Source organism: Podarcis erhardii (genome assembly GCF_964252035.2).
Source record: "Podarcis erhardii genome assembly, chromosome: 1".
Lineage (NCBI taxonomy): Eukaryota > Metazoa > Chordata > Lepidosauria > Squamata > Lacertidae > Podarcis > Podarcis erhardii.
The window spans coordinates 57,284,704-57,311,390 of record NC_138497.1 but is presented as its reverse complement, the minus strand read 5'-3'; the positions used below and the strand labels follow the sequence as shown (position 1 = coordinate 57,311,390).

Here is a 26,687-nt window from a genome sequence, read left to right as displayed (position 1 = left end):
GACCTCCACTGAATGCCATCACTAGGTGAGTAGAGGAGGTAGTGTTCCCAGGATGGAAGCCTTTGCCTGGTTGGACAGAAAGCTGCCACCAGAAGTAAGTTTAAAAATGGGATGTTTCCTAGGCAGGCTGTGGATTTGATGGATCCTGAGGCACCTAAAAAAAGAACACAGGCTGATGCCACCCGGCAGGATTTAGACAGCGGCTGCTGATCTCCTGTGCCAACCAACCCTTCTTGTCATTTTCCACTTGTCATAACTCTGTGCACAGTACATTGCCTGCAACACTCTACATTGTGTTACCTTGTTTAAGATGGAAACTGTCTGCCATCTGCTCAACTTTAATAAGAACGATGTGCAGTTATAGCAGAAATGGCCATTTGCCAAAGCAAATTAGCAGCATTGGTCCAAGCAGAAGATGCTCTATTGTCACTTAATGGGATGGTCTATTAGAAGCTGGAGTGCATGGATTTCGTATTGGAATGCCAAGATTTAGAATGAGTTCTTACTGTAGAAAGAATAAATGGATGAGATTCACTTGTAATAAAGATCTGGAGAAATCACTGTAGTTCTGTTGGTTAGAGCTTGGGGCTGATAATTCCATGGTTGCAGGTTCAGTCCCCATATGGGACAGCTGCATATTCCTGCATTGTAGGGGGTTGGACTCTACAATTCTGTGATGGGTCACTACAGCAAGTTAGGCATGTCATGCTGCTGCAAAGATCCTGCATTCAGCACATTGTGGTGTTTTTATGATGGATAGGTTTGGTTTCTATGAATCCTTTCCTTTCCAGGCCAATGTAAGGATCTAGTTGTTTTAAAGCATTGTACAACATACGAATCTGCGACAAAAATGAAATTGTGCTTTATATTGTTACATGTTGAGCCTGAAAGCTTTGAGACTGCTATTCACATTTTTTATTTGTTCTGTGCTTGTTTGGTTCAGTGGTGTTGAGGAAATATGAAACCCATTTATGATCTGAACTGGGGAGAGAAAAGCAATGCCAAGTGTTAATAAAGAAATTAATAGCGTGAGAAGATATTAAGCCCCAAATGTGTCTTCAGGAAACAACAGCAATGATAAACTGGCTGCAACAACACCATGTAGATGATCCTGCAGGTGTCTGCAATCATGCTGGTTTGCATATGTTATGAAATCAAATATGACAATGTTTGGCTCTGTAGAATGTTTTCTGTAATAGAGAATGTAATGATGGAAAGTGCATTGAATTTTTTCCAGGGGGCTTAGATCCACATAAAGTGCTTGCTCTAAGCAGAATTGCTAAAAATGGCTAAAGTGTTTTCTGCCAGGATTTGACCAGCTTCCTTGGTTACAGACAGTGATAGTGGAGGAGAAATGCAGAGGACCTTTTCAGAGCAGGAGTGACAGTGTCATCTGCTGGAGAGTAGTGAAAATAGATGGACCCTTCTTCATTTGGCATGTGAACAAGGTGATAATGAGTCTTTCAAGTTGGTTTGTGACAGATTGGCATAGAAGAAGTCGGAAGATGATGAAGATAAGGAGAGGCCAGATACTACTTTCCTTTCCTTTGATGGAGTTCCTGTACTTCAGTTTATATGATAATAGTCCTTTGCTGATTAAAAGCAAACCTTTAGGTTTAGGTTGTATTGCAGCTGGCTGAACATCATTTGCTATAGCCCATTGTGTTTTACAAATTGATCCTATGCAGTCAGAGGTAAGTACCCTTGAGCACTGCCTGCATTTTTGTGGTCTTCCTCAGGGTGTAGCTATGGGAAATGTCCTGATGAGCTCTGGTGTTATCACTGATGACAGCTTTCTTTCTTCAAGCCTTTCTTCCTTCTCTTTTTTCTCTTTCTGAAGACAGTTTATCCAGACAGTAAATTCATTTCAGTGGAATAACTGAAATGATTGAAGAAGCTGCTGAGGAGATTTTTTTTTTAAAAAAATGGAGTCTCCTTGCTAGATGGTGCAGAGTGTAAAACTGAATATCTTAAGAGTGCAGTGTTTATGACTGCCAAGAACTTTCTGGGGCCAGTAGATTATTGCACAAAACTGTGTCTCTTTCTGTCTTTATTTTGTGCTTCTCTACTGGATCTACTGGACCAAGGAATAAAATACAAAGTTTGTATTGTAGAAAAGTCCTAAATGAAGACAGGGAGAAACAGTTTTGAGAAATAATGATCCAGATGTTGTTGTTGTTGATGATGATGTTGATGATGCTGATGTTGATCATGGGGGTGCATGTTTACCAATTAACCAATTTTATTGACTTACTAAATACCATTAGCAATGTAATTCTAGGAATTATTTTCTCAGCGCAGTATACTTTGAAGAACTAACTCCTATTTCAGACAGTTGCCTCCTCCTCATGTCTCCTCATGTCTCAGTACAGGATATGAAGACTTAGGAATGATTTTTTACAATAATTTTAATATTCAGTCCTCCAAAGGTTGATATCTTCACACTATGGGGCAGGTTCAGATGTCTGAATGCTTCCACTTATTTCCAAAATGTGTCAAGACTGTGACTATTTGCTTTCTTCTCCATCTCTCCCTCTAAAGGTTTGGCAGGCAGCGTCAAGTGTAAACACATAGCAAAGATCTCTTTGCCACCTGGTTGTGACTCAAATATTTATTATTGTGTGTTGAATAGCTAGCTAGAAAGTTTACTCCTGTCAAATTCGACTTGCATAGTCTGTGGCACAATATACTGGGAGTATTTTATAAATAATCATCAATTTAGAACAATGACATCCCTCTGAGATACATAAATACAACCCCTATTTTTAGATAAGTGGCACCAAGACAGGCTTGAATGACTTGCCAGCAAAAGGAACAGAACTCCATGAGCAGTGTTTCCCACTACTACCTGACAAGCATTGGACTGTTCAGTAATTCTCATAAGTACTATAGCAATCTTTTGGAAGCAGATTGTTTTCTACTGCATATAGATGAGTACATGAATAAGTCAGCATAATGGAACTGATGCAGAATTTGTCTTCCAGCATGTAATGTTGTTGTTCAGACAAACTTTAGGAAACAGACAGCAAAAATAGATCAAAAGTTTTACTTGTATAGAATCATAGAATTGTAGAGTTGGTAGGGACCTTGAGGGATCCCAACTAAAGCATCCATGCTCAGCCTCCAGTAAATTATGTCAATACCCAAACACTCCTATGTTTAGAATTTATTGGAGGATACGCATGTAAGTAGATGCTGCACATTTTAAAGCTGTTTTGGCCTTCCTGTTTTTTGTTGTAGTGTGTACACTTGGTTATTTCATTACACTTAAATCTCTGCCAACAGGGAAACTTTCAGTTTTCAATTCCATTTCTCCCTCTAATCTATTCTTTGTCTTTGGGAAGTTATGACATTGGTTATAACAACAGACAAAAATTAAAAGATGAAAAACGAAACTATAGCATAGGCACATTGGATGAGTAGTTAAAATAACATAGTCCAAGTAAAGATTAGCAACTTTATCAGATCATCCAGTACCATATTTGCCCTAGGCTTGTGACGAGGGTTGCCTTGAAAATGATGGTTCCAATCTATATGTCATAAATGAATGCCAAATCATTTTATATGATATGATATTTTTTATAAGTGTCTGGACATCCTAGTCCTTGCTAGAATCTCAAATTATGTGTGATTTTTCTCCATTATTGCTATATTCCAGAGTGAGTGGTACCAAGTATCCAGTGTAAGATTTGGGACTGTTTTCCATTGAGTTGCAATTACTATTCGTGTTGTCAAGATCAACCAATTCTTTTGACAATATATATACATTGACATAATAAAAAATACTCAGTAACATTGATTTTGGACAACAAACAATAGTTTCCTTAGTAATATTTTACATTTCTGTCAAAATTAAATTCCAGAAATCTTGCATCAACTGACATTCCCACCATATGTCCCACCCCTCCCATCAGTTAGGTGACACAGAAGAAAACATTTTTGGCATTTGCCAAAGAGTGCGATACCATCTGTGTAATAATTTTAAGGAGTTGTCCCTCAGAAAACTGGAAACAGATTTTAAGGGTCGTGATTCCCAAATTTTATTGCAGTCCTTGGGAAGAATTTGCGTGCCAATATCGAGTTCCCACATCTTTTTAAGGGTTTCCATAGGGAGTTATGATATTGTTGGCGCTATCCAGAGGGTGTGAAAGTTGGTATTCAAGAACAAGGAATACTAGTTGCCTCTTCTGTCAAACTGTGGAGCTGTCATACATTTAGCCCCAGTCATATCCAGTGGTGTGATTACTGTATCTATGTAAATGCAAAGGAAAGTAGCCTTGCCAAGAGTAACCACAGTTCTACCTATGTGAAAATCGGTGAAAAATGTGCTTCCTTGCTGGAGAAGACATGAACATAGCTTCCAAAATGTTGTTTCTCCACCACACCCAACATTTGAGGGTGGGGATTGGGGAACCTAAGGAACTCTGCAAAAACTAGTTTCCAGAAGGGTATCCAGTTAGTTTGTTGTTGAGAAAACAGCAGAATATTGTGGTACCTTGAAGACTAACAGCTTTTTTATGGCATAAGCTTTTATGGAACAATAGGGGAACAACCTAGCAGGACACACTGTGCTTGGTATCTATACTTGAACAACAACAACAAAAACAAAACATTCCAAAATCTCCAGATAGCAATTTATCAGGGAATTCAAATCTGTCAGCTCTCAAATGGTTATTGTGGACTTAAAAAAATAAATAAATCACAATACAAAATTTAATTAGGTTATCAATGCCCCCCGAAATATGGCAAATACCAACTCTTATGGTGTTTTGGCATTTGAGGGCTTATTTGCATGTCCAGGCCTTTAGAGCAGACTTTGACAACTTGGTGCCCCCCAGATGTTTTGGAGTACAATGTAAAGTACCCTTGAAAACTGCACAGCTATTTAAAAGCTGTTGGTGAAAATCTGCAAGCTCCAAAGGGACTTGGGTAAAATAAGCTGCTGTGTGGATTATCTGACTCCAGTCCCGCCCATGTGTGATGTCTCCGTGTGTATCAGGTCAATAACCTACCGTCCATGACACAGAGAGCTCCCCAGCTGTTGCTTATGTTACACATGCCATCAAGCTGAAATTTTTGAGAGTTAATAGAAGTCTGTTTTTAGAACACTTGAGTGGATTGAAGCAGATGTGGAGCTTAGGGCTAAACTAGACATGACACGCAATTGCTTGCATCCTTCTCCTAACTTCATATTTTGTTTAACCAAAAGCAGCCTCAGGAGGCTGTGAGTTTGAGCAGGAAAAAAATGACAAAACTGAACGAGCAGCTTAACCCTTTCCTTTTGGTAGTTTTCCTGCTCAAAATCTCCACAACTGCTCTTTCCCCATGCAGAAAAATATATCCGTATTTTTTTCACCATGTTTCTTGCATCTTTTGGGGGGTTTTTAATTTTTTTGTAGGGGGTAGAGGGCATCAGGAGAGGGTTAATGTTAGTGGAGAAACAGGACATGTGGGGTGGTGGTGATGAAAATGAGAATGAAAAGTGTTAAGCAGCCATTTTCCTGCTTGAAGTTGCAGCCTCATGAGGCTACAGAAAATGAAAAAAAGAAAAAAAAAGAATTCAGGAGAAAGATATGATCATATGTCACACTTAGCTGAGACTTTACTGTCCTATTCCCAGTTCATTTCAGCCTTGTTTGGAAGTTTCCTCTCACATGATTTGCAATTTACAATCATGTGAGGGGAAGAATGGGGCAATGCCTCCTTGTCCATTCATTGGGCTGGGGCAGGGGTTGGCAAGGTTTTCCTTGCCTGGGCTTGAGGGCCGTTTAAATGACACCCGTGGGCCGCAGGTTGCTGACCCCTGGGCTAGGGGATCTCTGTAGAGGAGAGCAGGGGGTGAGGGTAGGACTAGCCTCTCAGCCTTCTCATTGTTTATCCCTGTATAGGGCTTTCAAATTGCTTGTTTTAGAGTACTGTTTCCCTGTCCTATTGCTGTGCGTGGATTGAAAATGCTTTGCTTCTGGGAATTGATAGATGATGTAACACAGTGGTTTTCAGCCAGTGTGCTGTGGCCCCCTGGGATGCTTTGAGTGATGGTCAGGGGTGACGCAGGCAACAATGGCCTTTGTCCCTTTTTCTTTCCTTCCCTTTTATGATGCCCTCTCACGTCTCTGCCTCCCAAAGGCTTTCACAGGTGTTTATTGCAGCAGCCCTGGCTACAAGCTCTACAGGTGAATTCTGCTTCTGGGAGGAATCTCTGTTTGAGGCAGGGGGGGGGCAGCTCAGAGATCAGGGATGGCAGCAGCAGCTGCCTGGAGGACTCCAAAGGAGAGGGGAAAGGAGACTGAGGGAACACTCCATAAGGGAGTATGTTCGAAAAAGGGTGAGAGGCTGCTAGCTCTGCAGGCAAGGGGTGACAAAACTGGGCTCCTGAGCCCCACAGGGGTGCTGCAGAAAGAATGTGGTTGGTTTCAAAAAGGTTGAAAACCTCTGATGTAACAAATTAAATCTGGGGATGCTAAAGGAATTATTTTCTTGGGAAGGTTCTGAAAATGTGTTTGTTGATATTGTGTGAGCATTTACAAGACTCCTTCCCATCTCTACTGACCCAAGTCATCTTTTGCTTTAGGTAGTTGGCTAAAAGAGTGTTCACCCCTTAGCCTCACTGTGAGAAATACAAGCTACCACTACTACTGTGGGCTTTTGATATTCTCTGAATAAATGAGCATATGCAAAATTATGTGCGCCCCCCTTGTAGTTGTGCTGCTGTGTCACATTACAAGGTGCTTTTAAGCTAGTAGCTCCATCAAAGCTGTCTGAGGCACCTGATGAATCAAGTCACATGGTGCTGAATTTATGGGAATTCTTCAACATCTGAAGAGTGCCTCTGCTGCAGCAGTACTGCTGGAGTTTGTTGTGGGCAGCCTGGCAGAGAGGGGTTAAGGATGAGTCACTGACAATGAAGCATTGCAGTTCTGTTCACAGGACAATGAGCCTGTGCACCAAGTGGTTGCTTCTGCATGAAAGGGGACCAAGGTTGTAATAGGCCAAATTCATCATCAATTATTATCTGACTGAGACTAATGCTCCTGATACAGCTTCTTCCTGATATTAACCCAGGGATCTCCTGAGGCAACATTCTTGTGTGACACAGTTCTGATAACTTTAATACATAGTAGTTTACTCTTAGTGGTGATTTGTCACACTAACAGACAATGTTTAGGAGAATTGCTTTAGTAGTTGACATAGTTTGGTGGGAAATATTTGGACATCTAATTTCAAAGTATGTGTTACTGGCCCTAAGAGCTAGCAAAAATGACATATTACCCTTCTGGTTTTTCCAGAGATGTCTGTCCAAGTAGAATAATAATACTCTATAATTGTCTGTGTACTTCATATTACATCTCTATGTTTCTGCTGCACACTTTTTAAAAAGTTTGTTGCTGGAAAAATCATAAAACAGATTAATCTTTAGAGAGAAGGAAGGGTTTTTTTTAATATATATGCCCTGAAACATAGTAATATGTTCCACTGTTAACCAAGGCAACAGTGTAGTGTTTGCCTTTTCTGTATTGGAACAACATCTACTTAGTTATAACAGACTGCATTTTATGGAGAAATTTTACCCCCAGGTGGAAGATGACTTGCACAAAGGATCATAAAATAAACTGCAAGTGGAAAAGGTCATTGCATCATTAGATCGTGTTTAAAATGGCATGGTCATTTTTGTCTTAAAACAGAAAAGGTGTTATGAAAATAGGGGTGCTTTGTTAGTGATGGTGGCTTTTATGGTCCATGACGGATTCAAGTGCTGCTGCTCTGGTTTTGGCAGAGCACTCAAGGATTTGCTGCAACCATTGCTGGATTGAAGTCTTTCCTCTTTTTCTTTCTCTAACATTTCCCTTCCATGGGTCTGAGGCAGCTTTCTGAGGCACCTGCTTTATGTTGTTGTTTAGTCGTTTAGTCGTGTCCGACTCTTCGTGACCCCATGGACCAGAGAACGCCAGGCACTTCTGTCTTCCACTGCCTCCCGCAGTTTGGTCAAAACCTGCTTAATATACATATGCTAACAAACCCAGTCATGTGCCATGGATGGTGCTTTCCTTGCTTCTTGCTTTTCCCTCTGTCTCCTTTCCTTGTCCTGATGCCATTTGTTCTGACGCTGTAGTGGGCTTGTGTTAGTCATAGAATCCTGACTTCTGTGACTGTCACTGATGTAGATGTTCAGGGATCACAGAAGGACTGCTCTGAGTCTTTAGAGCAGGGATGGAGAATCTGGTTCTCCAGAGGCCGTTGGCCTATGGTCTCCATCACTTCTAATAATTGGCCATGCTGTCTGAGATTGATGGGCATTGGGAGTCCAATAACATTTAGAGCATATTATAACTCAAATTCAGATCCATCAAATGACACCATGTGGCTGGTTATTGGTTGAGTGTACTCAGAACCACTTTACAGAAAGGGACCAGTGAAATCTGTTGCTTATATTAGGGTCACAAATGTGCAGTTAGCCATGTTACGATGTTATCTTCTACAAGGCTATTCCTGTAGGAGGAGTTTTGTCCTATGAGAGTCAACCAAGGCAACCTTACCATTGGATAACACTAGCTATGTGCTTGAGACAAGAGGTCATAGAATATTTTCTTAGGTTTAGAGTAGTCTATACTGCTCTTATACCTACCCCACTCAACATTTCTTGTACAAGGAATTCTGCTGCTTTAGGAATGGTAGGGATTGAAGGCAGGATGGATGTTGTAGAGCAGGTGTTGCCAACCTTTTTGGAGCAGTGGGCACATTTCGATTGTTGAGAAAGTGGTGTGGGCACCAGTCACAAAATGTGGCTGCCATTGGGACAAGGCATAACACAACATGACTGCTGTAGGCATGTCCTAGCATAAAATTAGAGAGAGTACAGTCATTGCTTCTCCCTTCAGGCTCCCTGGACAACTATATTCTTGCTGCGTAAAGTTATCTATCTCCTGCAGATCCTGTATGTGGAGATCACACAATACTGGCCCTCCTCCCCATGATGCTATTGCTATCGAATTACAGGGAGCACTCCCCAGTACTGGGGAGAATATCCACACTCAGGCTTTCTTATGCATACCACACACATACATACCATAGATACACATCTGTGCATCTCTCTCATGCACACTTACAGCATACTTGAGTGTAACCCCCCCTCCCAAGTACATTCAGAAAAATTCCTCTGTGGGTGAATGAAGTACCTGGCATAAAAAAAAGCCCTACACCCTCTAAACCCCCCCAAACCGGGGGGGGGGGGGGGGAGCAATCTGGTACATGTGAACACTATGCTGGTAATCTCTGCTGTAGACCTTCTAGCCAAGGTTGCATGCTTGAATGCTACCCACATCAGAACTGCTTATACATGAAACATGGACCTATTAAGGAGTGGAATGTTGTATGAATATGGCCTCAGAGTTCTTCATTGGGTAGTCAGGCTGCTCTAAGAACACTGATTTATTTAAAACCCTGGAGGCAGTAGGATTCAGCGTTTGCAGTTTCCAAAAACTCAATGTAAAAAGACCATTCACTCTAAAGGATATATCAACTTGTTGCTTCCCACAAGGATATTGAATGAGGTAGCAGGACTCAGTGTAACCACACATTCTTATTCATAGTTCAGTTTAATTTAAAATTTGGAAGAGAATTCACTATTTATACAGTATTTCTGTTTAAGAATTTTCCACTGCCAGAATTGGTATGTCATAGCAGTAACTCACAGATAATTTATTTTCCCATCTCTTCAAAACGATGGCCTCCTATTTCTGAGTTGTCCTTGGTTCCTGCCCAGAAAAATATGGTAGTTGGTGTGCAGGTGACATTTAGTTGATATGTCTCATTTTCTGCTCTACAAGCCCAGCTAAGGACTAATGCATCTGCAAAGGGTGTGTGCCATAAAGGAATTGCATTACTTTGTTTTTGAAAGATAGTAAATCAGTTTAAGAGTTACTGTGGCTGCTTCTTAATAAAAATCCTTTATACATTATTACCTGCCAGCAGGAGAAGCCTTCAGTTCAATGGCAGTCACTTTAGCTCTGAAAAGGATATTTGTCCAAATGGTTGCTCAGCAAGCTCGGCTTTTGTCTTCTCCATAGCTTCTCTCTTTCCCCCCCTTGACCCTTCCTCCATTTCTCCCTTATTGATCTTCATAAACTGCGTATTCACACATTCATGTTCATCACTGAGTGACTGCTGATTCATTTTGCACTGGTGAATTTACCGTCTCAGATGAAACACCATAGACAGGACATATGCGAAATATAGTGGTTTTTCAAGAGAAGAATCACATATATGCTGCAGATCATTGACTGATACATGCAAATGTGAATCATCTCATTCCTCATTGGCAAAAACCTGGCTGTGTTCAGTTAAGCAAAACACAGGAAAGTCATCATGTTTGCTTTGGCTACGTTCATGTGCAGGTGGTACCCATACTTTGGTCTTGTTCTGTCTCTTTGATTGCATTTAGCACGTAGACCTATATGGCGTATATAGTATTTTCAGTACATATGCAGTACAGAGAATTTCTTGCAACATTAAGACTGCTTCATCCAGCTGTACCTACAAGTCTCACCTTTAATTCTTCTGCATAGACTTATATAGTTGTGAGAGCTGGAGACAGAGTCTGTGGGCATAATTCTCTTTCTACATACTGATTATCTCCTGTTTAAGTCAGCTGAATAGAGCTTATGTTGCATGAAATTCTATATACTGCATATTCACTGATAATGCTAGTTAAGTAATATTACAGGGATTCTAGGGCATGATATCACACACACGGGGGGTGGGGGCTGGCTCATTTTAGGCAGCCCTTGAAAACCATTTTGTCTGGCTCACTTTTATCCGGGTTGGTATTTTATGTGTTTTATGTGCTGCTGCTGTTATTATGTGTTTGGATGCATTTTAATTGTTTTTTTTATATTATTTATATTATTGTTTGCTTAAAGTTGTAATCCATTTTGAGAGGGATTTTTACTGGGAAGATGGGTTACAAATGCATTAAGTACATGAATCATATAATTAAGTCTCTTTCAGAAAAGTGGGTTCTTTTTCATGTGACCCAGGAAAGAAACCTCTTCGCTGTAGAATAAACCCATCTCTCAGCTCACTGCTAATGGATTACCTATGAAAACGTACTATTGTAATCTATCTCCTTGGTTTGTTTTAGCCAGTTCTGAATCCATTAAATAACTACACTTAAGGTTTCTAAATGATATGCTTTTGGGTGACTTTCTAGCTGTGATTTTGGAATAGAAGAGGAAAGTGTCAAAGAGGCCAGAAGCTGTGCAGAACAGATCTTGATGAGGTGGTTTGAGAAATTTACTTGATGAGCTTGAAAGGCTGTGGAAAAATAAAATGTGGTACAAAGGTTACCACTTTGTCTCTCAAATAATACATTTTTGGAAGGAGGATGTCTTGTTCGTGATTTTTCATTAGTGTGCCTTGTTCAAGGAACAGTGTAGTTGTGATTGCTGTGTGATGCTCTGCTGCTCCCAGTTCTTTCTGTTTCCCCCCCAAATCATGTTCTTATGCAGTGATTTCTGCAGCAGCTAGTCCAGGGTTGGGAAATTCTGTTCCTTCAGGTATTGTTGACCAGTCAGTATAGCCAGTGGTCAGGGATGATGGGAGCTGGTCCAGCAACATCTGGAGGGACATAAGTTTGCTTTGCTTTACAGAGTCAAGGGTCTTTTTTGAAGTCTTTTTTTCATTAATATATAGCAAACAGTTTCGTATCTGTTGAATTGAAATCTTAAGTGCCAGGGCCTACAATTTAAGTTCCCACTTCCTGCTGGCCTTGCCTTTCAGGCAAGGCATTTCAAATCTCCATCTTTCCCAAACCAGCTCATCCGTCCCAAGGGAGAGGCAGGTGGGCACAGGGCATCTTCAAGCAGGTACACCCAATGCCTTCAGGCCTGTTCTAGACAGAAAAGATAGGCTCGCCTGTTTGGCTCTGAATGGCCAAGTCTCTTTAAACACTTTGATTATGCATCTGCCAAATAATCCCCAGCCTTGCTCCAAACTATGGAACTATAGAGTTGGGAAAATGGCAAAAATTCCTGCGCAACTGCTGTGAAGTTTCAGAGTCTGGCTGATTGTCATACTTGTCAGAAAACAGTGGTCAGAATGATTAAATCCTGGTGCCAATTCAAACACTGGGAAGTCTTGTGGGTTAAAACTGGTTAGGAAATTTAAGGAAGCTTGAAATGACTAGAACACCAATACAGTAGTGGCCTAGCCCTATGCTATATTGATGGCTTAAAAAACACACACACACACCTGTGTATCACCAGCCAAGCAAGCAGAAGTGACTATTGCGCTTTGACATTAATTAAAATTGACTCTGGCTTTGACATTAATTCTGTTACTAAACATTTAAACTAAGCTTTGGAAACATCCTTATTGGAAGAAGTCTGAGACCCTTGTGACCAGTTCTGACAGAGGCACCACCCATACTTTCTCATTTTCTCCTCCTACAGCAAAAGCCAAATCTAAGTGTGGCTCCACCTTCTTCCCCTGCGCAAGTGGAATTCACTGTATCATTGGCCGCTTCCGATGCAATGGTTTTGCGGACTGTCCTGATGGCAGCGATGAAGAAAACTGCAGTAAGTATCTGTCTACCTGTGGGCAGAAGGTTTCCCTTTTTTCATAAATAAAGTAATTAAATATATTTTATTAATACCTGAAGCCCAAATTCAGCACCACAATCCTTGCTGCTATTTACAAGTATCTGCATTTGGCTTTGTTAGTGGCAGAACCCGTCAGAGGCAAACTGATTTTATAAATGGAAAACTCTCTCTAGAATAACATAAGCCCCAACACCTCTGGAGAATCCTGGAGTTTATGTAGATGAGTAGCTTATCTCTATTGCAGCTTTGCTTTTACAATCCATAGTTGTATTCCAAGTTTACAAGGCACTTCTCTTTGTAGCTGATCTCTTTTAAATGTTAAGGTCACAATAGGGCAGCTCGTGAACAGGTGGAGTTCAGAATGATAATTCATACCATTTAAGTTACCTGTAAGGAACATTTCTTTTATAAAATAAGATTATTCATTATTTTACAAAAGAAATGCCACAGTGTATAAAAGTGCATGTTGTTGGAACATTGCTGTTAACATTTCTTTCCACTGCATCTTCTGAGATGTCCCCTGAGTCATGTTGTTCCTTGATCTTGTCAACTAAAAAACAATGTATGTTTCTGTTTAGCCTTACAGAGGCAGCGCAAATATGAAATACATTTTCCTCACGCCCGTTGTTGTTGTTGTTAATATTTTTATTATTTTTATTTTGCTTTATATACCACCCTTTATCTAAAGATCCCAGGGGAGTGTGCAACATTAAGAGCATAATTTATGCAACATAATAAAATATAATAACAGTCCCCCCACGCATACACATTTAAGAAGCCATAGTTTATTTAGTGGCTGAAGGCCTGGGTAAAGAAGAATGTTGTTGGCTGGCATCTCAAGACATTTAATGATGGCACCATTTTATATCATCATGCAGTCTTTCTGCAGCTGCGGTTGGTAGAACTGTTGCCACTGTATGATGCATGCATGTATGTATGTATGATACATTTTATGTACTGGTGAAGTGAGATTTTGGGTTGGTTGAAAAGAAACCTGTTTGCCTGTCTGTTTATATATTTCTCCTCCCATTCTGTTTTCCCTCAATTGTTTTCTTTTAAATATTTGTTCTCTTGAGCCTCAGTCTCTGTCCTGTTTGCCATTTTGTTCTAGCTTTTGCTACGGCCTGCTGCTCACATTGCCATGCATCAGGAAAGTGCAGACAATATAAAAAATTGACATAGTGAAAATACAAGAGGTGGAGACAGGCATAAAGAGAGAGAAAGATGTGATTGTTTCAGATGCACATATTAAGATTAAGTTGCTGGATTGGTTTCAGTAGAACAAAGCTTTCTGTTCTGTGGAGCTCTGTGTTTCTTGAAAAGTGCCTTTCCCCAAGGAGCAAATACTGAATGTATTGAAGTGTTGTCCTATGGAAACAGACAGGTTAACATTTGACTCGTGTATAGTGGTAGCTCTGTTGTCGAACGCAATCAGTTCTGGAAGACTGTTCGACTTCCAAAACGTTTGGCAACCGAGGCGCAAAGGACAGTCAGCAAAGTCACTGGAGAAAAAAGAAAAACACACAGCAGAAGCCGTTCGACTTTTGAGGCATGTTCGAAAATGGAAGCAAGTACTTCCGGGTTTTCGGTGTTCAAAAACCAAAACATTCGGCTTCCAAGATGCTTGAAAATTGAGGTACCACTGTACTGTATGGGATTTCCCTTGGAAATCCCTTGCCTATTTGGGTGAAGTCTCAAGTTTAGAGCAAAATGTTGTTCCTTTTGTTTTTACAGCATCGAATCCCTTGATATGCTCTACTGACCGATTCCACTGCAGGAACGGCTTGTGCATTGATAAAAGCTTTATGTGTGACAATCAGGATAACTGCCATGACAACAGTGATGAGGATAGCTGTGGAAACCCTTCTGGTAAGTAGAATATGATTTTCACAGCCAGGTACTGAATTCTCTCAACCTCATTCTTAATTAACATTATTGCTTTCTTTGCCTGTGTTGAAACATTTTATTATTTATTATATTATTATTATATAAATTATATTTAGGGAGTTCTGGACAAACGTGTCTATCATTTTTTGATTTTTTTTTTCAGAGCAAGCCTCAACTTTTTTGTCAAAATAATATGCTATTTATCTCCCGTAGTGTCTTTTCTGTGAATGTCACAAATTCTTGTAAGTACTGCATGGTGTGTAGCAGACATGTTGCCAGTTACATAACCGTGAAGATCATTTCAGATCAAATCCCAACCAGGACGTTTCTTGGCTTGAGCAAGAGCTTTGGGAACTGTACACAAGGTGTCACAGTCAACAGTGGCTTGTTGGTCCTTAGGGCGTCAAAAAACAACATGCCCTAATGCCCCTGGAAGTTCAAAAGAAGCAAGGCATTAAGACAACAGCATTCACCTATTTATCACCAGTGTTTGGTATTTGGGGGGGGGGGGAGGTTGTTGACCAGTGCCTAACCTTCAGAAAGCAACATCTAAGAGTCTGTCATACCCAGGTGTTGTGGAAGTGCAGTACAACTCTAAAATCAATGCCTAACCCTCAAAAAACCATGTCTACAACCTTTTGCAGGCAAGTGGCACATATGAAAGAAGGAGAGGAATTGGGTAGAACTGTCTTCAATATTTTTTAAAGGCTAAAACCCATGTGTTATCGACACAGGTGTTGTGGAGGTGTGTACTGTCTTTAATATAACTCTAAAACCAATATTGATAAAGAAGTGTGAAACTGAATAAAACAAACTGTTCCATATTAGTGCTGCCAGATTCCCAATTCTGAGGATTTTCTGTCACTTTGTGTAGGTTTCTAAATGTGACTCAAAGCAACAAAACATGTACAGACAAATTTAAAAGGGAAACAAACAGGTGTGTTTTAAAGATGCTTTATAATGCCATGTGCTATCCATGTGAATTCTAATATATACTTACAGAATTTCTGAGACCCCGTGAAGAGAAAATTTTTAACAGTGGCAATTAATTCACAGAAAATAACTTTTTCAACTTCCCCGGGGGGGGGGGCGGTTTGGCTCAGTTTTACCATCTACAAAATGAAGTTGTTCACCCTCTCTTTACTGTTCAGGGGTCTCAGATGGAATACATTGCAGTATACTTTTCTAAAGTCCCAGTCAAATATACTGCAGAGAATCACAAAAGCTTTGTGGTTATGTTTGTTTTTTATTAAAGTAGTTCATTACTTCAAAGCCATATATGGTTTCTTTCAAGCCTATGCCTCCTGTGTTTGTATATGTATTGCTATCTTAAGTTGTAGGCTCAAATGGAAGTCCGTAGGTTTGCACTATAAATCTTTTCTTTTTCTTTACCTTATTTAAAATGAAGCAATTGCGTGTTCGCATTATCCATTCAAGTATTTCATTAAATTTAACAGTAATTCTATAGCCACTTCATTTTTTGTTTCTCAAATGTCCCCCCCCCCATTTGTGTGTGTGTGTGTGTGTGTTCTGGAAATAGTGTGTAAATAAAGTCCACTGCAAAATCTGCTGTTGCATCAATCCCAAGTTTCCTAGTGGACTTCTGTGCCCTCTCACATGCTTGTTAAAAGCTCTTCTTCCTTTTAACCCGTTTGGCTACTGTGAACTCATTTTCCTTTTATTGCTGTGCTTATTGGTTCCTTAACTGACTCTGAATGATGCTTGCAAAGTGCCAAAGTATGGTAATATCCCCACAATGCTGTTATTAGTTTAATGATAGCATTGTTGCCCAATTACAGGCTGGGTGGTCTGCAAGCCTCATTAATTGTTAGTTCGAGTATTCTATTACCAGGCATTGAAGACATTCGCCTTCTGATTAGCATTTTGTCTGCACTCAAACCTTTTCCAAGGAAAGAAGAAAAACCTGACTATTAACCCCACTTGGATCTGCTGAGACTGCAGTCTGGCCTTCAGTGATTACCTTCTTTTAGCCATTTTCCAGTTGCTTAAGGCAGGAGGGATAAGTGATCCATTAAAAGATGCAAGTTTAGTGTTTGTGATTACGCTCAAGTCAGCGGTTCTCTAGTCTCATGCTAACAGAAAGATTGCAGGATCCGATAATAGTTATTGAAGAGCCCTCAACCAATTTGCATGTTACCCATTCAGGCAAGTCCTTCAGCATTTGATTTTCAACACAATCCATATGTCTTCTATTTCTCACATCTTTCCCAATACCAAAAGTAGGTGCCAAACTTATTAAACTTTTCCTGAACACATACTTTCATTTTTGCTTGATAGCGTTAAGAGGAGATAAAACATGAAATTAAATTTCAGAAGTCAGACACATTTCCTAAAAAAGCCAATGCAATTCTGGGCTGCATCAATAGGAGTATAGCATCTAGATCAAGGGAAGTAATAGTGCCACTGTATTCTGCTCTGGTCAGACCTCACCTGGAGTACTGTGTCCAGTTCTGGGCACCACAGTTCAAGAAGGACACTGACAAACTAGAACGTGTCCAGAGGAGGGCAACCAAAATGGTCAAAGGCCTGGAAACGATGCCTTATGAGGAACGGCTAAGGGAGCTGGGCATGTTTAGCCTGGAGAAGAGGAGGTTAAGGGGTGATATGATAGGCATGTTCAAATATATAAAAGGATGTCATATAGAGGAGGGAGAAAGGTTGTTTTCTGCTGCTCCAGAGAAGCGGACACGGAGCAATGGATCCAAACTACAAGAAAGAAGATTCCACCTAAACATTAGGAAGAACTTCCTGACAGTAAGAGCTGTTTGACAGTGGAATTTGCTGCCAAGGAGTGTGGTGGAGTCTCCTTCTTTGGAGGTCTTTAAGCAGAGGCTTGACAACCATATGTCAGGAGTGCTCTGATGGTGTTTCCTGCTTGGCAGGGGGTTGGACTCGATGGCCCTTGTGGTCTCTTCCAACTCTATGATTCTATGATTCTATGATTCTATTCCTTCTATCTTAATACTTATGGAGTATCCCAGCCCAAAGTATTGTGTTTTCTGTTGAAGATGCTTATGGTCTGATATTGGCCTTTCTTAAGGGCCATCCATCAAGATCTCATCTCTACATTATTTTATTTATAAAAGTATTTCTATAACTCCAACTTGCATAAAATGCCTTCTATATAGATGTATCCTTTATGTGTATCTAAGGCATGTGTGGGTTAAGTCTTTTAAAGCTTCATGGTTTTGTATTATTTCCATGATTTGAAACCAGAGCATTTTAAACCTCTAGTAGCTGCTATATTTTATGTTGGCTTTGGTCTCTAAGAGCAGGCACACACTGATATTATTTGATTTTGTAGGGCATGAATAATGGTTTCTGGGTTAAGACTATTCAAGGTATGAGTATGCAGCCTTCTCATCAGAAGGAGATGGTGGGAATCATTTCTAGCTGACACTGTGGATTTACTTAAAGGAGTTTGCCAAGGGAACCAAAACCCTCCCAACAAATCTGGGAGCCTTTTCATATATTTTTCATCTGCAGGAGCAATCTGATCTTCCCTGATAATGTGCTTATGTGGGCAGACCATATGCATGACCTCCACCTTCATCCAGTCTCTGACCGCTCTTGACACCACAGGATTGGTGCCAAAGGTTTTGATGGTGTCAAAGTATTACCAAGGTGAAACAAAGTGCAAAGAAACAAGACCGGGATGATTCTTTGAAGAATGATGGACTGTGTACTTTGGAGAACATTTTGACATCTTACTTTCTCTTTAGTTTTTCTCAACCAAGAGCAAAGTCAAGCAAGAAGTAATTACTTAGTACATTCCAAGATTAAAAGTACAACTTATTGAAGATAGACACTCCCTATTAGTTCACCCAGTGCAATACTAGTTTCCTCTTCGGCTCCTAAGATATCAAAAGTGAATGGTTCAATCCAGAAACTCGACAGTTTACTGAGAAGAAAATGAACCAGGATCAGAACCCTGCTGTGCGGTGGATTCTAGAAATGCCTGCCAAATGGTGCAGGCACATCCTGATTTGCAATGAAATACTCCAGTGTCTTATTTCTAAAATGGAAATGGCTTCTAGCGCACTCTGCCTCACGTTGAGCCTGTAACCAGTCCTTTACACACAGCAGATTGAAACATCCTTAAGCTCACATGGCTGCAATATTGCTTAGACTTCCTGATTCCTTACAGCCCAATTCTGGCTGTGCTAAGTTTCCTTTTATTGAGTCTGTCTTTGGCTTGTTATTTATGTAGGCTGTAAACTGAAGCTTAACGTGCAATTACTGTACATCAGCTTAGTCCAAATGCAAACTACATCTGGAGCTTAATAGTTAAAGGCAGACTAAATAAAAAGCAAGAAAATTCTTGAGAACAGATACAAATGAAATGACACCAAAAGCTTAATTAAAGCAAGCCTGTGCTTGTGCATATTTTAGTAGCCACAAATAGCTTGCTTATAGCATCTGGTGCTCAGAAGTAGCTTCCAGAAAGTTTAATCAGCTGGATATAACTTTTCCTGATAAGTTATTCTCTTGCCTATTCCACTCATTTTTTCCACAGTAAAATGTACTTCAGTAGTCTTTAAAAGAATAAGTGATTTTATCATTTTAGGGGACATCTTTTACAAGATGCAAAGCAGATGCCTATGATGAGCTAGTAATTGAATACCATTGTGCAACTATCTTGCATTTGGAATTGTTTTATTTTTTTACAAAAAATGTCAATTACGCATTCAGTTTTGCAATCTTGCTTGATTTAGAAAGGTGAATAGTTCCATGTTAATTGGAAAAAAGTGTTTGCTGAAAGCAGGGAAATTTTGATTTGATGGCTCACTTTTCTTGGATAATTATTTATGTGGTGTAGCACAAATAATTCCATGCACACTTTTTGTAACCTTTCCTCTCCCCTCGAAAGAATTCATCTCCACAATGCTGAATTTACTTACTTACTCCTTTCCAGTTCATTATTTCCATAAAAGATCAAAATTGAGCTCATTAAGTGGGGCACACCCACCCCCAGTTCCTTATTTGTAATTGTAATCTGAGTTCATCATATACAAACACTGTGAAAAAAAATATGGTTTTGATTGGAGAAAGTTATTGTGGATCTCAAACATGTGTTTATGATATGGGTTAGATTAAAGCTTATTTTGTATCCTTAGTTCCTTAGTAACTAAACTGCTCTGTTTCAGACTTTTGTGTTATCCAGGAACTGAGAACCAGCAGCTAATTTCTGCATCATTTCTCTCCTAGGTTTTGTAATTATCTGCTCTATCAAGAGAGTAAAGGGAAAGGTTGATTTGTGTCTGGAGATGAATGCTTGCCCCCTAACAGGGTTTGCCACATGTGTTGGTTGCCCACCTGTGTACCCCTGACAGCTTCAATTTGTCTTGGGATAAGATTGTTGTAGCAGGATTAAATAACTGCTGGGGCTTCTATTATTGATATCCCCACATCTATATACAATGGTGCCCCGCAAGACGAACGCCTCGCAAGACGGAAAACCCGCTAGACGAAAGGGTTTTCCGTTTTGGAGGCGCTTCGCTAAACGAATTTCTCTATGGGCTTGCTTCACAAGACGAAAAAATCTTGCGAGTTCCCGCGAGTTTTTCCCGCTCCCCCCCCTTTCCTAAGCCGCTAAGCCGCTTATCAGCTGTTCCGCCGATAAGCTGCTTAACAGCTGATCGCTAAAAGCCGCTAGACTGCTAATAGCGCTAATCCGCTAAGCTGTCAATGGGCTTGCTTCGCAAGACGAAAAAACCGCTAGACGAAGAGAATCGCGGAACGGATTCTTTTCGTCTTGCGAGGCACCACTGTATGTATGGCTTGGTTCTCTGCAGCCTCTTCCCTCAAGCCCTTGGAATTTTAAACAAAGTTGAATGGAGTGCCTTAAGGGGCATTATGGATTGAAAATTCTCCCGAATGATGTCACCTACACTACAAAAATACTCTGGGAATGGGATTTTCTGAAGGCCTGCTACACGTAGGCTAGTTTTCAGCAAGCCTTTTTTCTGCCAAAACTCACTGGAAGTCAGTACCAGCACCTCTCAGGTGAGCTCCATTGCCATTCTAAGAGAACGAGGGTGTTCATGGTGAGTTCCGGCACCTCTTTTTCTAGAAAAAAGCTTTCAGGCTTTCAGGCTAGAAAAAGGTTTTCAGGCTTGAGCCAACAGTGAATCGTGAACAGCTGACCTAAAGTTGTCAAGTCTAGCTCTTGCTTTTAGGAAGTAACTACAGGGAGGCCTGCCATGCCATTCACACTCCTTCTTATCCCAGTGGGTCACAATGAGTCAAGTAGTGCTCCTCCTTTACAATCCTCATTTCAGACGTGCTTGAACACCTTGGCAGCAAGGTGACCTGCTACTGCTAAGTAGAAATCAGTTTCAACTTCTTTGACTTGGCACACCCTTGCTGTGCAGGAGCTGGGTTTGATACCATGCAATTTGCTGGATCCTTCTGCTCGCCACCAGGTTTGTTAAACCATTTAGAGTCTTACTGTCGATGGAAACATCAAACTGGTCTTCTGGCAATTATCAGTAGTCTTTATTACTTTGTTTTACACTGAAAATAATCTGTTCAGATCTTCCCTTATGCATTCATTGAAATGTGTAATATGTACATTTTATTTAAATTTGATTCAGCTTTCTTCACTTACAACAGTTTTTCAATAACTTTTTAAAGTAAGGCTACCAAATCTAGGTTGTTCTTCAGAAGACAAAGCAGCTTTGAGCCTGAATCCAGGTGCAGTTGGCAAAGAGCCATACCACAAAGCTGACCACTGTAGTTATCTGGGTACGTTTCACAGAGAACAAAACTGAGTGGGCTACTGTGCTTCCTATAAGTGAACCCTGTAGAATAGCAGTCAGGGAACAGAAAGCTTCCAGAGCAGCTGCCTGCAAGGTACTTATGATCTCATAAGGGGTTGTCAGTTCAGACTTTTCATTGCACTGGATTTCACACCAAATAAAACCTAAGTGGATTTTAATATATGCAATATATTAAACTGATTTGTGCTAATGTAATTCTGGTCATTGTGTGCCGATGGGAATGAGTAATTGTTGGCATCCGGCATAAAATAGTACTATCTCTCCCCCTCCTTTCTGGTTTAGAAACTTGCCTTAAATATAGGAAGTAATAATATGAATCTACTACTTGCATATTATAGTTTTCCCCCTTAGGGAGCTTGGGATATTTATTCTGTGATATGACTTTGAGAAAGATAGGAATTCAAATAGTTCCTCCTTTTATCGTTTGCTTTCCCCCATTTAGTTTGGTTAATTGGTAAATCAATTAAAAACCTCTTGATATATTAAAGTACCTCTGATTAATTAGGAAATGGGCTTTTAAAAACAGTTCATACAAGTATGTCGGGGGGAAATGCAAATGTCCCACACCATTTTCTCTTTCACGCAGGAGGAAATGCCTCTTTTAGTATGTTTACCTGATGCATTGCATGAATGCATAATATAAAAACAAGTAAAATATGTTTTACTTCAGAACTATTTTATTAACATGCATACTTATGAGATATACTCAATTTATTATTCATTCATTAATCCCACACAGGGTGCAGCCCTGCACCCACTGGTCTTAGGATGAAGTAGACTCTGCTAGCACAACCACAAATGGAGAACTGCCAACTTCTGCCAGAAACGTACTCATGGAAATGACACAAAGCACTGCAGAAAAGCTTTGATAGTGGATTTGCACCCATGAGTCCCCCAAAATGGAGTGAAGTAATGGGTGGCATTGGAGAGGAACACATCCATAGGCCCCCTGATTGCACAAACACACCCACAAGAGGAGCAAGAAGCTAGGTCTGGATAGACCTGGCATAAGTAATTCTCCTCCCCGTGATTCCAGTAGGAGGTTACAGGGTAAAATGTAGGTTACTCCTCCTGCCACACTTTCCCTCTGATTCTCCCTTCTGAGCTGGGGATTACTTGCAATTGCAGACATTCTGCAGCTGTAGTTACAAGGATTTCCCCACCCCTTCCAGTGGAAAATACAACTACAGGAATATAGGATAAAATGATTCTCAAGGAGCTGGAGTTTCCTCCCAGATTAAAAGTGCACAACACAATGGCCAATACAGTGGTACCTCAGGTTACAAACACCTTGGGTTACAAACACTTCGGCTTACAGACTCATCCTGAGGTAAGAACTTTACCTCAGGATGAGAACAGAAATTGTGCGGTGGTGGCAGTGGGAGGCCCCATTAGATAAAGTGGTACCTCAGGTTAAGAATGGACCTCCGGAATTAATTAAGTTCATAACCAGAGGTACCACTGTACTAACAACGTTTTGCATTGCTTAGTGTTATGTCTGAACCCAGACAAAATTGGTTAGTCTTACCTATCGTTGCAAGCAGCCAACTTTAAACAATGATTTATGAAGCTGACATGTTTAATGAAGCACATTCAGACATGTGGATGTTGATGTATTTTAATCTTTTTTTTGTTTACTGTTAATTTTAATTAGCTATTAGATGTTTTAAGTGGTTGTTTTTAATCATTTTAAACCAATAATTCAGATATCCTTTGGAAACTGCTTAAAGGTTTTATTCTAATCAAGTGGAATATACAGTTTGTTCAATAAAAATAATCCAAGATTAACCAGTTTTTTAGGGTTCAGATGTGGACTTTGCACCATTAGAGGTAGGGTTGATATCAGCCCTACCTCTAATTGTACAAAGTCCACATCTGGATCATAAAAAATGGTTAATCTTGGTTTATTTTTATCTTTATTGAACAAACTATATATTCCACTTAGTCCTTAGTTTTGCTTTGTGATAGGCAGCAGTTGCCCCATTTCTCCCAGGCAGTGTCAACATCCATGTTACACCTACTAGTATATTTTGTTAAGACATCTTCCTTTGGTATAGGAGCATTCACACTTTTTAGTAAGAGATTGCTATAAGTTGAAAGCTCCAACTCTCACATGACAATAGAAGTTTGCATATTAGGTTGCCTAACCTAACGTCTCAGAATGCAACACACATTTCACCATTTAACAAAGATGTAGAATGGACTTGATACCGGGAACCCTTGCTGGAATTTTCTTGATATTCTGGTCTGTTAGATGACACCTATGAGGACTGCAGTCTGTGTTAGTGCAGTCTCTTGGTTAACAAATGCACATCACACCACAGGTTTCCCTTTGGAAGAGAGCTGGTTCTCGGCAGGAGAGAATCCAGTAATAGAAGCTATGAAGCCATAGAGTTTTTCTACTTACTCCCAGTCATTTATCAAACCAACAGTCACACTGAAGCTATGAACACAAAAGGGTAAAGGTGGGGGTTCTTTGCTTTATTGCGTGTTCTATTCCTTACCCTTCTCCATCACTTCTAAGCAACAGGAGATGAAAGCTTGATGCATGGTGATTAATGTTCCATCTCCTGCCTATTTGGTGACCTCAGTAAGGTGTTTTCTGTCAAAGGCCGGTGGCATGTAGAATGCTTAAATATTCCCGAGACTGTATGATCATCTCTGTGTGAACCAATCAACCAGATTTGTTCCCTTCCAATGTCAGGCAAGAGCAGTCAAAAACCTTAATGGTTGTCTGAATGGCTCTAATGCACCAGAAATATTATGTGGTAGCTATTTCAGTAAGTTAGCTGTCGGAAGGTTGCTTAGAAGAGTTGTGGCCACATAGTGTATCACAGATTGGGGCTGGGTGTCGCCTTTCAGTCATGGGCAGAACAGGCACTCTTCTGTCTTAAAAAAGAACCTGAAGAAACTCACCTATCTTTCTTTGTCAGGAAGAAGAATATGGTCCACTGGTGCACTAAATGCTTACAGCTATTCAGTACATTCTCCTGCCACAGTGCCCAGTCTCTCTTGAAGTAAAGAGGGATTAAATGTCCTCTTGCCATGTGATATACATTGGCGAGGATGGGTGCTTGCTGTACTGTAATTCCTGCTGCTGTCAAAGCAGCCTGTGTGCTAGATCACTGCACAATACTGCTCATATTTTCAACATATGTTCTGAAGTCTTGATGAAGCGCCATAGGTGTATAAATTTCTGTTTGAAGATCAGTTGTTCACCATCTGACCTGCACAGCGGGAATGAAATACTGAGCTGTTCCACTTGCTTTCATCATGACTCATGCTTAATGAGTATAATTGAGAAGGAAGTAGACTGGGTTAAAAACAAAAACAAAATGAACAGTGGAATAAAAGAGACATTTGCAACTCAGTTCTGACAGTGTCATGGCCTTTGCTTGGAGATTCGAGAGCTTGGAATCGGAGGAGGAGGATGAGCCAGCTGAGTCAAAGGCCGCTGGGTTGCTGGCTAGGAACATGAATCAGGCTTCCAACATTGGGCTTGAGGCCCCTGAGCCTGGATCTGGTAGGCAAGATTCTTCAGAAGCAGCATCCATTGAAACAGAGCCATGACATTCAGGAATCCCCTTTCCCTGAGCCCCAAAGGCAGTGTGCCTCCTGACTATCATATCTATCCAGTGATGCTAGGAGGATGCCAGGTGGGGGGTCAGAGAGAGAAGTGCCACTTCATCTGCAGGCCAGGGGGTTGGCCCTTTAAGAATCGACATCCTTCAAGCAAGTGGGCAGTGCTTAGGGAGGGTAAACTGGAGGTAGGTCTCAGGTCTCTTCAGTCTGTCTTCAAGTTGTTTACTAAGAACTTTCTATGGTGCTGCAGACACTGGCTTGCCATGCCTTGTGAGTTCCAATCGGCAGTCAGATCAGGACTGCCAAGATTAAGGGTTCATAATTATGGCTTGGCATGATGTCTGAATTGACAAACCATGGTTTGTATTTGGCTAGCAACCCAGAAACTGGAACCATTCTTTTACAGATGTGATGTGATGCTCAAATTGACAAACTATAGCTAAGGCTAGAGCATCTTTTCTCAACTGTGGGTCACCAAATTCTGTTTGACTACAGCTCCCATCATCCTTCGTAGTCCAACAACATCTGTTGACCCAAGGTTGAGAAAAAATGGGCTAGAGGAGCAAGAGAATTGCTAACCGATATCATCTGGTTGTGTATGCAGGTCAGATGACCCTTAGAATCAATCCTCTAGCCCAACTGTGGTTAGGCTTTCATTTCTCTCTGCCATGATTTCCTCTTTTCTAGGTTTAACATGTGAACTTGAATGTTTTTGCTTTGATTTACTGAACGTAATTCTGCTGATGCTTCTCAGTATGCTGATTAAGACAGAGGAAGTCATTTCCTGAACAGTTTTGGCATAAAGGGCATGTTTGGCAGCAACATTTTCCTGTATGACTCCATTTTGAACAGAATATTATGGGAAGGGGAGGGAATTTTGAGAAAAGACTAAAAGCATTTATTCTTGGGTTTGACTTGATAGCTTGAGCAGGTTACTGAATTTATAGAGTATGCTTTTAAATTTTCCACCCTTGTGTGCTTTTGCTGGAACTGGATCCCAGTCCAACTCAGGATGTGGCTGAAGACTCTTTACAGACAGCGAAGGGTTAGGATCATCAGGCTTCAGATTCCTTGTGTGGCATTTATGGATTTCCCCTGTGAACATGTACTGGGATTGTGTTTGCTGGTCCCACTGCTGATGTTTGTGGATCCTGCATGTTTATACTTCCTATGCTCAGTCTCTGTTCTGTAAAAACGTAGGGTACAGATCAGGCATAGGATGTCTATATACATTCAGAGGTGCTTGCGAAATATGAACATATGGAGGTTTAGGGTAGCAAAACTGGGAGGTATAGTCCCTTAGCTGAACAGCTCATATACATCTGAATAGGGTGACTGTATTCTCAGGGCTGTTGCTGGAGGCTGGATACCTTGCAATTTGGCATCTATACAGGTGTATTTTCCTCTGTCGCCAAAATTGTTCACTACTATGTTTTGCTCCGTGTCTTGTTTCTGGGAAAAGATGTAACCAGATACCTTCAGCAATGCCAGACAGCTTGTAATCCTATTAATATGTTTCCTGTTCCACTCTGGTCGTCTTTGTTTGAAAAAATATCATACATGAGCTTGGAAATACCTGGTTCAAATCTCACTGTGTGGTTTTCTGCTAATCACTACTTTTCAGCCTCAGTCCCCCACCCCCCCAAATCTGTTATTTGGAGGTAGTTATGTTGGCCTGCTTACCTTGCAAAGTTTTTATAAAGATTGCTAATGTAGTGTATGAGAAGAGCCTCTCCTAATTTTTGTGAGGATCAGCAGTAGTCTCTAATTATTATTATTATTTTCAAGTGCAGCACGTCACTTAACCAGGCAGCTGCTG

General features: G+C 40.5%; 1 protein-coding gene across 2 annotated transcripts in view; it reads left to right on the top strand.

The window, feature by feature from the left end:
* LDLRAD3 (low density lipoprotein receptor class A domain containing 3) overlaps positions 1-26,687 on the top strand; it is a 116,121-nt gene that overhangs the window by 44,807 nt on the left and 44,627 nt on the right. For both annotated transcript variants that reach the window (XR_014150400.1, XM_081835962.1), the window contains exons 3-4: positions 12,447-12,572; positions 14,331-14,465. Coding sequence is in view for 1 of the 2 variants with exons in the window: in XM_081835962.1 (XP_081692088.1) it covers positions 12,447-12,572; positions 14,331-14,465 (261 nt within the window). In the remaining variant the exon portion in view is untranslated. The remainder of the gene's footprint in view (positions 1-12,446; positions 12,573-14,330; positions 14,466-26,687) is intronic.